This window comes from Balaenoptera ricei, chromosome 12 (genome assembly GCF_028023285.1).
Source record: "Balaenoptera ricei isolate mBalRic1 chromosome 12, mBalRic1.hap2, whole genome shotgun sequence".
NCBI lineage: Eukaryota > Metazoa > Chordata > Mammalia > Artiodactyla > Balaenopteridae > Balaenoptera > Balaenoptera ricei.
The window spans coordinates 59,644,122-59,655,739 of NC_082650.1; the positions used below are offsets into that span (position 1 = coordinate 59,644,122).

At 35.4% G+C, this 11,618-nt stretch overlaps 1 protein-coding gene across 6 annotated transcripts in view; it reads left to right on the forward strand.

Moving 5' to 3' along the window:
* The window catches only part of USP45 (ubiquitin specific peptidase 45), a 70,534-nt gene extending 64,912 nt beyond the window's left edge, over nucleotides 1-5,622 (forward strand). For all 6 annotated transcript variants that reach the window (XM_059941519.1, XM_059941523.1, XM_059941520.1 and 3 more), the window contains 2 exons: nucleotides 1,524-1,677; nucleotides 2,257-5,622. In XM_059941519.1, the coding sequence (XP_059797502.1) occupies nucleotides 1,524-1,677; nucleotides 2,257-2,387 (285 nt within the window). In that variant the 3' untranslated portion in view covers nucleotides 2,388-5,622. The remainder of the gene's footprint in view (nucleotides 1-1,523; nucleotides 1,678-2,256) is intronic.
* Nucleotides 5,623-11,618: the final 5,996 nt, after the last annotated feature.

Here is an 11,618-nt window from a genome sequence, read left to right on the forward strand (position 1 = left end):
AAACTGGATCATCTTTCTGGTAGTTTCCTATAGTTTAGATTTTGATGACTATTCCTCTATCCTCTTTATTTCCTACAGATAGGTAGTTGGACCAAGAGAGGCTTGAACAGATTCAGGTTTGATATTCCTCCCACTCCCGGTAAGGCTATTTCACAGGGAGTGTTCTGTTCTTTCATCAGGTGGCACATAATGCCAGTTGCCTTTCTGTGATATTAGCAACGAGTGTTGCTCAGCGAGTTCATTAAGAATTACAGAATGGTAATCCTGTAATTCTTTCTTCATTTATTTGCTAGAATACTTCTATATAAAGAGAAATTCCTTTCATCTATTTAGTTATCTTATGGTATAGTTCTTACAGAAAAGGCAGGGTAAAGGCTCAGTTCTCTCCCCGTCCCCCTTTTAAACCAGTTTTCAGAGTAATGAATTAATTCACTGTCATCCTCAAACTGTGATCAGTTAATTTATCATTATGAATTTATGGGTTTAAACACATTAAATATATTTCAATTTACTGCACTTTTCTTTTAATTTGTGGTCTAATACGTTAGTCTAATGGGTCTATTGTTGGCTACTGAGAGCCACTTCAAGTTGGCTCCTGGGTTCTTTTGACATGACCCTTGTGGTTGCTCTCTGAGTGATTATGCCACCAACTGGATATTCATTTGCTTAATTTTTAAATTTTCATTTTTAGGAATTGTTACTTAAATTAAAATTTTTTTGTTTAATAATTACATAAAATATTTATGTAGTTCCAAAGTCAAATGTATAAAACAAGGTAAATTCAAACAAGTGTAGTTTTTCTCCATGTCTGTTCCATCTATTTCTTTCCTCCCTTTATAGATAACCATTTTTTCAAATTATTGTTTATTCATCTATTATTTTTTTAAAAATGTAAACAAACAGGTATATATATCTGCATCTCCCCTCTTTAATAATTATAGCTTACAATAGGTATCCTTTTTTTCTACCTTATTCTTAACATTGTATCCTGGAGATTTTTTCATAGTAGTATTTAGAGATAGTCTGCACTCCATTTTTCAAGCAGCATAGTACTCTGTTGTATGGATGCATTATAGTTTATTCAACCCGTCCCCAATTTATGGAGATTTGAGTCTACTCCAGTTTTTTGATATTACAAATAATCCTGCAATCACTAGTCTGGTACATGTCTTTTTACATATTGCTCATGTTCCTGTGAGACAGAATCCTAGAAAAAGGATCGATAAATCCAAGAGTTAATACCTGTGTAACTTAGCTAGATAACGTGAAATATCCCTGAATAGGAGTGTACCCCTTTGCGTTCCCATATGAGAGCACTCTTTTCCCCACAGCCCAGCCAACAGAGAATGTTGTCAAGCTTTTGCATTTTGCTGGTCTAATACAGGTGGGAAAGTACGCCAGTGTAGTTTTAATATGCATTGCTCTTATTTTAAGTAGGACTTGCATTTGACTTAATTTTCCTTATAATAAGAGTTCACTAAATATTACTAATTAATTTGAGTTTTTTTTTCTTTGTCTAAAAGAATGTAAGTGTGGGAGATAAAGTTCTCTATGGTCTGTATGGCGTAGTGGAACATAGTGGCTCAATGAGAGGAGGCCACTACACCGCTTACGTGAAAGTGAGAACACCCTCCAGGAAATTACTGGAACATATCACTGGAAAGAAAAATGTACCTGGTATGCCATCCTAAGTTTATTTTATTCTTAAAAACAAATGAATTCATTCTTCCTTTTCTGGAAGAGGTAAGTTCTTTCATGGATACTTCAAGTGGATTCACTTTAAGTGAGGAAAACCTTTAAGAGTACCTAGATAATCTTAAATATCATAAAACTGTACCCTTCAGGTCATGTGAAGTGACACCCAGTTTTTCAAGGTGTTAAGTCATCGTGTATTGCAGTGGAATAGCATTTTATTTAACAATACCAATAGTTTTTAAAGACATACCAGGTCCTCAGACTAGAGTTGGAGTTGAAAATTTGCTTCGGCAAACTAACTGTGTATTTTCTCTTTTAGTGCAGATGCACTTTTCCTTGAAAATAAATATTCATAAAACTATCTAATATTTCACTAGATATTTAAAGTAAATGATACTAATATTAACGCTTTGAAAGAGTTCATTTTGGAAGATGTTTAGCCCAAGAAGAAACAGCCTTATGCAATAAAGTCTAGCATTAGAGTTTGTGATAAATGTGTTGTCTTTAATGTAAAGTCAGAACATACTTATTGTAAAATTATATTTCTTTTTGTTTTGTTAGGTTTGAAAGAACCTGATAGTGAATCAGCAGGCCAGTGGGTCCATGTTAGTGACACTTATGTGCAGGTGGTTCCAGAATCAAGAGCACTTAGTGCACAAGCGTACCTTCTTTTTTATGAAAGAATATTATAATTATTTGTTAATTGTTAATGGTAATGATTATTTAGATCACTTTTATTTAAATGCTGCAGCGATAACCATTATATGCAATGTGCCTTTGTAGTCTTTTCTGTAGGAATAGCCTGTCCCTCAAATGCTCCTGAACATGTTTACTATTTTGGTGAATCCTTTTAAAGTAAATTAAATTTACTAAATGCTTTCAAAATTATATTCTTAAAATAAATGTAAACACATGTTTTTAAAAACGTATTTGTCCTGGAAGAAAACCCCCAGAATTTACAGTAGTAGAGGAAACTCCTTTATAATGTGGCTTATTATTATAAGCATTCAGAAATGATGCTGGCTAAGTCAGATCATTCCTTAAAACAGTGTTTCCCAAATGTGAGTCAATACCACCTTTCTGTTTTCATATATATGTGTATATATGTCTCCTATGCGATTGTTTACTTATTATTTTTAAGCTTATTTTTTAGCCTTTTTAAACCATAGTCTTATTTTGAGCACGTTCTACATTTTATGTGCTAGTTACATTTTTTTCTAATAAACATTAAAATAAATATATAACTAAAGAAAAGTTGCTCATTCATGTAGCACTTCACTAAAAATCATCTCAGGGCTATCCAGTGGTATATTACACTGCTGTGTGGGACACATTGCTATAACATATACTTACACAATTGGCATACTGACCTTGTCATATTTTGTATGATTCAACCATATAAAAAGGTAGCACTGTAGCTTCAGTAATATGGATTTACAAATAATATACTGGTTAGCTTATTGCTTTGAGGTTTTGAGAACTGGAAAAATACTGAAATATTTTATCAACATATTATTTGCAGCCTATTCATGATGGAGTTGAGAATAATTTGCAAGTGATTAGCCAAAGTCAAAATATATTTATAGATAATTGTTACATGCAGAATTGGTAAATAGAAGTTGTTAATCCATATGGGACCATAGGATACCTTTGACATGTAAATTACCAAATCATATTTGTAAACGATAGAGAATTCTATTCTTATTATGCTTAATAGGAAAATGTAATACATTTTCTAGTTCTGTAGATCAGTAAATATTAATCATGGTTTTGGGGTTTGGAGATCACCTTTTGTCTTTAGCAAGCATCATCAGTAAGTTCAAATAGGTTTAGTTTTTATTTTAATGGAGCATAAAGTTGGCATTTCGGATTTTCTTTTAAAATAATTAATAGCAAACATATGGTAGTTTTACCCCCCTAGAAAACAAATTATTAAGCTGTCAAAACTTGGCCTGAAAATGTTACCATTACTTAGGCTTAAATTTTTAAAAATTGACTACTTTGGTGTTACATTATTAAATCAAAACACATAACGGCATGGTTCAAGCATCCTAATCATGAGGGCTAACGAATGATAGTACAGGCAGATGCTGGGTAAGTGCCTGCTCCTAGTTCATCCTCCTCTTGTTAAGGAAGGATAAGAATAACGGCTGTAGTTAATGTGTGGAAATATTTAACGAAGACTCTCACCCTTCTTAATATTTAAGTATGTGTAATATTATCAAGGTTACCAGTGCTGCCTTTTGATATATGGATGAATGGAATTGTGATTAGTGTTAAAGACGGTAATAATGTAAGAAATTCAGAGCTTAAAAATGTCATTGCATAAATTGTATTTTTAAGCTGTTGAAATTTCAATAATAGTGATTTTCTTGATTTTTAACAGTGAAATGATGGAGAAATGTATCTTTATAAGTTAACATGTAAACTCAGGTTGTGTCCTGTAAAAGGTAAACAGTGTTTAATGTGTTTTCTGTTTAATTGTAATCTGTTAACATTGAAGACTTCAGTACCAGAGAGAGCAGTGAAATTTTTTGAAAACTATTAGTTAATCCTCTTTATTCAAGTCAGCCGTCTTGGTAATGACAATTACCATCCCCTCCCCCAAATGTAAATATTAAATTGTCTCATTTTTCTCCTAGAAAAGATACCATTAAGAGGCATGCACTTTTCATTGGATGGTCACCTGCTTCTTATTTCATTGATAGATGGATAGATGAAAGAGAGAAAGAAAGAGGGAAAGGAAGCAAGAAAGAAGGGAAAGAAACAAGACCATTCTTTTCTGTTGCCTCTTGGCTTATCCCTTACAGAGTTAAGTAGAGATGGTAAGTGATAGGTGAGGGCAAGAATCAAGGAAAGTGCCTAGTTCCTCTTTTCATTGGATGCCAGGAAATGAACTAGTGCTAAATTTATCAGATTAGGAGATCTTTTAAGCTTTATTCTGAATACCAGTTAAGACTGATTTTTCATTAAGTGAGTGATGCATTGTAGCTTCAGAACATTACCTCAGTACTCAAATACTACAGTAGTTTTTATGCTTAACTTCACATTTATTCATTAAGTATATATTTATTGAACATCTACTAAGGGTCAGGCCCTGGACTGACACTGTTTTAACATGTTTTAAAATGAAGAGGCCTGTGTAAGTTTTAGACATTATTCTAGAAGTAATAAGATACTTTTATTTTCATTTCCACAGTGTTAAATGAGTTAATTCTGAAATCTGTTTTTTTATGGCCTAAAGTCTATGAATGCTTTGCTTGTCCAGGTCTGCTGGTAATGGAATAAATTTGATTTTGAGATCTAAGAATTTCCTAAAGATAGCTTTTGTAATAGAGAAAGTATGTTAAGTTACACATGGATCTACATTTAAATTTTTGTTTTTATTTTGAATATTTCCAAAGCACATTTGCAGGGGTACTAAATTGTGAGCTACTTTAGTAACAGTGGCTTCCAGATGACCTCAGGAAACAGTACAAATCAGTGAGAATGTTTACAGATCCTCAAAACAACTACTATAGTGTTTGGCGAAATGAATTTAAGAAGTAAAACAGGAGTTTAACTAGCTTTATTTAGAAACTGGTTTATATCTAACCTCGGGTTCCCCTAGTTTTTCCGTGTTTAAAACGATAAATTTTTGACTATGTGCCAATTATGTGAATATTTTTGACATAACCAAATGTATGTTTATATTTAAGATTTTGTCATTTAATGTTTTTAAAACTGATGTGAAGGCCACCTTTTTGAGCGGCCAGGGAGAGTGGTGTCAGTTCTAAGAGCAGTTGATACCTGTTTTCTTATTGTAAATGTGCCAACAAAACTATTTTACTATGATATGTATTTAAGAGCTCTTAGTTTGCATGTTTGACTTTAGTCAATGATTTTATATGATTTCTGAATAAAATTTCCTGAGGATTAAGCTGTGAAGTATATCACCTTCATCTAATTGTTGAGGTATAAAATAGTATCTTGCCTACTTTTATTAAATTCATACTCATAATTTGTCTGCATGCTACCTGAAAAAATAAGCCTAAACCAGATATGTTAATGTGCAATAAAAGTGATTCTTTATATATTATCTGCTGCATTAAGAAAGACTATTTTTAGATATTTAAAATGTTCTGGTTCATGTAGAAATCCATCAATTCAAATCTATTTAAAAGATAGATGACTATATTTTTAATTTTGAGTAATATTGATTATATATCATTCCTACCATTTTATCTTTTTTTTGCAGTGTTTTTGGAAAATAGCTATGTAACTTATGGAGCATTATTTTGATGTTACTGTATAAACGTGCATAAAATATTAAATTCATATTTACTTTATGTTTCAAGATTGGTCCTGGAGTTTTTTTCAATGCACATTATTGACAGAATATTTTGTGTACAAACACTGTATTTGCTTACTTAGCTATATTCAAAATATCCTTCCTATTTCAGGAGTTTATCATTTCCAAATAAAATATCTCATGGGCCTCTTTCATTCAGATTTCAGTGTCTGCCAAGGGTGAGTCTTCATCCTTTCAGATGTTTCTTTGAGTTTTTTAGGCAGGATAATTCGTTAGGAAACATTTTGTCTACCTTTTTGTATTCAACCTTTTTTAGGTCATGAAGCTCTTTGAGATTATAATGAATGTTATAGACCATCTTTCATATTTATTGAATATCTGCTGTGTGGTAGGCATTGGGGATACAGCATTGACCATGGGAGATAGAAATCTCTCTAAGAAGTGAGGAAATAGACATTCTAAGAAGTGAAGATTAAAGAAAAGATATTTCAAATGGTAAATGATATGGAGAAAAATCAAGCAACATTACCCACAGAGCCATATGGGAATTAAGGTCCATGGGATGAAGGATGTTCTAGGGATGAAAGGTGTATGACATTAGTCCTGATAGTCTCAAAGAGAAGCTATGAGTGTTGGAGGAAGTGGAGGGTTTTAATTCTGGGGCCCTCTCCTCACTCCTGCTAATGGCAATAGAGAGGCTGGGAAGGGAAATCTTGGCACTTACATCTTCTTAGAAAAATATATGCCCCAGATTTTTGTATGTAATTTCAGAGGCTCACAGACCCCCTGAAGCCATTTTCATACATTTTTTTAAAATTGCACTCAGGCAGAAATATCTAAAATGTTTGCATTCCCATATGTATTAGAATAGGCTGGGTTATGCTGCAGTAACAAATAACTTCACATCCCAATGGCTTAGCACAACAAAAGTTAATTTCCTCCTCACCCAAAATCCACTGTGAATCTGGTCAATCTGCAAAAGCAACTGTTTTCCAACCCGTGACTCTGTAATCCTGGCTGATTGTCTTCTGGCTCTATCATTTTAACGCCAGGCCTCTTCACTGGCAGGGGAGGAGAACACCAAAGGTCTTGCACCAGCAATTAAATTCTTCATCTTGGATGCGTCATGCACAACCCAGTGGCCAGAAGTAGTCACACTGGCCCTGCCTAATTGCCAGGAAGGATGGGTAGGAAAGAGTAAGTCTCCCAGGGCTCAGAAGAAAAGGAGAATGGACTAGAAGTCTCTCACAGTCTACCCTCTGGTCACCAAATACTCAGCTCTTCTTTCTACACGTGGAACACAGCGACTCCCTTTTCAAGAGAACCAGCCCCAAAGGACCATCCGCCATTCCAGAACCAGCCTCTTTGGAAGTGCTATGTCAGGTCTGGATGTTGCTCCCACTGGTCTGGAGACCCAGGAGCCAAAAGAATATGTTCTGTTTTCCACAAACTTACTGTACAGTGGTGAAACCAGTGGAACTATAACCACAATAAACACTCTTAATTCAGAAAGGGGAAGAAGAATGGAGATACTGTCAATCTCTTACCCTGGGCATGGGGGATGTTCATTGTTGACCTTTCCTCTATTCCCTAAGAATTCCCTTCTCCACTGTTCTCTGTGACTCCAGACTTCACCCCTTGGAAGAATATTTATTTATTTATTTATTTGTTTGTTTATTTATTTATGGCTGTGTTGGGTCTTCGTTTCTGTGAGAGGGCTTTCTCTAGTTGCGGCAAGCGGGGGCCACTCTTCATCGCCGTGCGCGGGCCTCTCACTATAGCGGCCTCTCTTGTTGCGGAGCACAAGCTCCAGATGCACAGGCTCAGTAATTGTGGCTCACGGGCTTAGTTGCTCCGCGGCATGTGGGATCTTCCCAGACCAGGGTTCGAACCCATGTCCCCTGCATTGGCAGGCAGATTCTCAACCACTGCGCCACCAGGGAAGCCCGAATCTTTTTTTTTATTATCCTCCTTGGCTACATCTGAATGGCTGTTGAGGAATACGCCATCCTTGGAAGTTGCACAGCTTTTTTTCAATCTGTTTCCTAGATAATTGGGGGCTGAAGTTGTTTGTTTGTTTAAAGTTTGGAATAGTCACAATTTCTGTTAGCCAAGGCTTATGGTTTCTTTTCCAGTACAACTCTTAAAAGCTTAGTAGGCCTCTTTGTTTCTGGTCAGATTTATATGCCAGTAACCATACCATTTTTTTTGAGACAAGTAGTTCTTGGGTTGGTTGTATTTCTTTGATTTCCTACCTCCCTACCTCTCTCCTGACCTTATGGCAGGTACCTTCTGTCTATAAGCTTTGATGGGAGAGCCATCCTCTTAACCACATTTCCATCCTTAGGTTTTTTTTTTTTTCCAAGTGAGAAAATAATTAAGTTTACCTTAATTACATCCTTAATTAACCCACTGAAAATTTCCAAAATAACTATGATGTTTACACCTTTAGTTATGATCTTTGCTGCAAGGCTGAGTTTTAATGATCCTTTGTCATTTAAAGGCTTTCTCAAGTTTATCTCCTACTGCTTGGAGTTGAAAAACACAAACATGTGAGGCTCAAATTCTGGTTGCCTCTATTCCCTCGTGTCAGCTTTTACAAATCAACCATTCCTCTCTGAGCTCCACTCTTTCTCATAATACCGTGCCAAATGCATCCAATAGTACCCAACACACTTATTTTTCAACTTCTTCCCCTAGCTCAAAAGTCAGTAGGTACATTTTCTGCCTCCCAGGTTATTGGGGGTGACAGTGATATTAAATTTTTTACCATTGCATAATGTGACGTCCCTGTTTCTAGCCTCCAATATTAGTTTCCTATGTATACCAACCAACCTCTAAGCTAATGCCACATATTTTCAGTTCTTTGAGCAGCACCCGACTCCTGTTACCAATATCTATATTTGTCAGGATAAATTAGGCTTATGCTTTATTAACAAATGTCTCCAGAATCTCAGCAACTTATTTTGTGGTCATTGCAAAGTCTTTCGCTGATTTGGGGCTCTTTCTGGCCACTGTTTCCCATAAGGCAACTCAGTGATCGTGGCTGACAGAGAATATACCAACCTGTAGCTGCCCCTTTATCTGCCTGTAGAATTCTTGGTTGATGTGACAATGCTTACAGTTCTTGTAAGCTTAGGTCCAGAAATAACTGTCATCACTTAACCCACAGCCCACTGGCCAGAAGTAATTCACTGAGTACTACCTAAACTTTAAGGAGGCTTAAACCTTCTGTGTGCTGTAAGTCAGTGGAGAATCAGATATTGGTGAATACTAATAATGTCTACTACATCATACAAGTGACTTAAGTATAGAAACAGTAGTTTGAATCACAAAAGATTTTTAAGTAAGAATATGCCAGTCAGTGAACATAGTAGGTGTACCTTACTTTCTCCAATCTGGTCTAAATGGTCATTACAAGCATAAAGCCCAGTTTGGTCCATTGTTTTTTTGGTTTTTTTTCCTTAACTTATTTTATTGAAGTATAGTTGATTTACAGTGTTGTCTTATTTTCTGCTGTACAGCAAAGTGATTCAGTTATATATTTGTGTAAATTCTTTTTCATTATGGTTTATTACAGGATACTGAATATAGGTTCCCTGTGCTATACAGTAGGATCTTGTTTATCCATTCCATATATAATAGTTTACATAGTCCATTGTTAAATAACTGAATTATTATTGTATGTCCTCCTCATATTTCATTATGACACATATTCTCACTACTTTCTAGGAGATGCTTAAGTAAGAATTAAAAGAGTTGTAATTTATTAAGAATTTAAACAGTTGTTTTAAGAATTATTATTATTTAAGAATTAAGGGCTTCCCTGGTGGCGCAGTGGTTGAGAGTCTGCCTGCCAATGCAGGGGACACGGGTTCGAGCCCTGGTCTGGGAAGATCCCACATGCCGTGGAGCGGCTGGACCCGTGAGCCACAACTACTGAGCCTGCGCGTCTGGAGCCTGTGCTCCGCAACAAGAGAGGCCGCGATAGTGAGAGGCCCGCGCACCGCGATGAAGAGTGGCCCCCACTTGCCGCAACTAGAGAAAGCCCTCGCACAGAAACGAAGACCCAACACAGCCATAAATAAATAAATAAATAAATAAAATTAAAAAAAAATTAAGAGTTGTAATTTTTAATAATTTGCTTGTAGCGTATTAGCTTTATATACTTTTTAATCCTCCATTGTAGTTCTATTGTGGTAAAGTAGATGTAACATAAAATTTACCGTTTTAACCATTTTTAGGTGTACAATTCAGTGGCACTAAGTACATTCACTGTTGTACAAATATCACCATTTCTAGAACCCTGTCCTCATCCCAAACAGAAATTCAGTGCCCATTAAATAATAACTCCCTCTTCCTCTCGTCCTCCAACCCACAGCAACTGCTATCTGTCTCTATGAATTTGCCTATTCTAGGGACCTCATAAAAGTGAAATTATACAACATTTGTCCTTTTGTGTCTGTCTTGTTTCACTTAGCATAATCTTTTCAAGGCTTATCCATGTTGTAGCATGTATCAGAATTTCATTCCTTTTTAAGGCTGAATAATATTCGATGGTATGTATATACCACAGCTTTAAATCATTTTTAATTAGATAAGTTTCATATATACAGCATTATAATTCAACATCTGTATACACTACAAAGTGATCACTACCACAAGTCTAGTTACCATTAAATAATTTTTATTCTTAAATTTTAAGATGGATGTGATATGGAACGTCATAACACCTTAAAGGTTCAGATCTCAAGAAGTAGGAATATTTCTTAATTCTGTTTCTTTTCCACATCTCATTTAACTTTTTTCCACTTTACCTTAAGGATAACTTGTTTTCATAATAATGCAAAGTACTAACTTGAATATATCCTCCCCTTCAAACACTCTGCAATGAAGGCAAGTTAATAAAAAATTTAACTTACAAAGCGCCCTGATTGTTAGTCATAGACAGCAGATTGCTAAGACTGGCAAGATGGCAACTGTTAACTGCACTTTCTAATCAAGGTGCAGAATGACTAGACTGCAGCAGCTCGTGTACACGATAGCTGCTCAAATAGACACTTAAACACGAAAATACATTGCGAGAAAGTCTGGTGTTGAAATACATGTAAGTGCCTGATGTCTCCTTCGAATCCTAAAGTTACAGGGAAATCCTAGGTGAAAGTAATGAGGGAAAGGAAAATATGGGACTGTAAAACTCATTTCCTGGTCTGGCAAACAGTGATTGCTGAGAGTGCCTCATTAAACTGGCAGAAGGAACAAACGTGAGTTATTTAATAATTCTCTCATTCGACAAATGGAGAACTTTCTGTATGCTAAGCAGTACGCTGGCCAGCTGGAGAACAGAGATGGGAAAAACAAAAAACAAAAAACTACCAGAAAACTGCTTCAACTTTACTAGTGAAACAAGCAAACAAATACAAGATGATTATAGAAAGTAGGAACAATATGAAAGTTTCTCTAGGGCAATCAGGTTTCACAAGGAAGATAGAATGTTTCTCTGATTAGAATGTTTCTCAGAGAAATAAACTTGAAAATCAGGCCCTGGGCAAAAACTTGGAAAATGATCACAGAGCAAAATCAGAGACGACCACTGATAATATGTGGTAAATGTCCTAGTTTTTGTTCCATA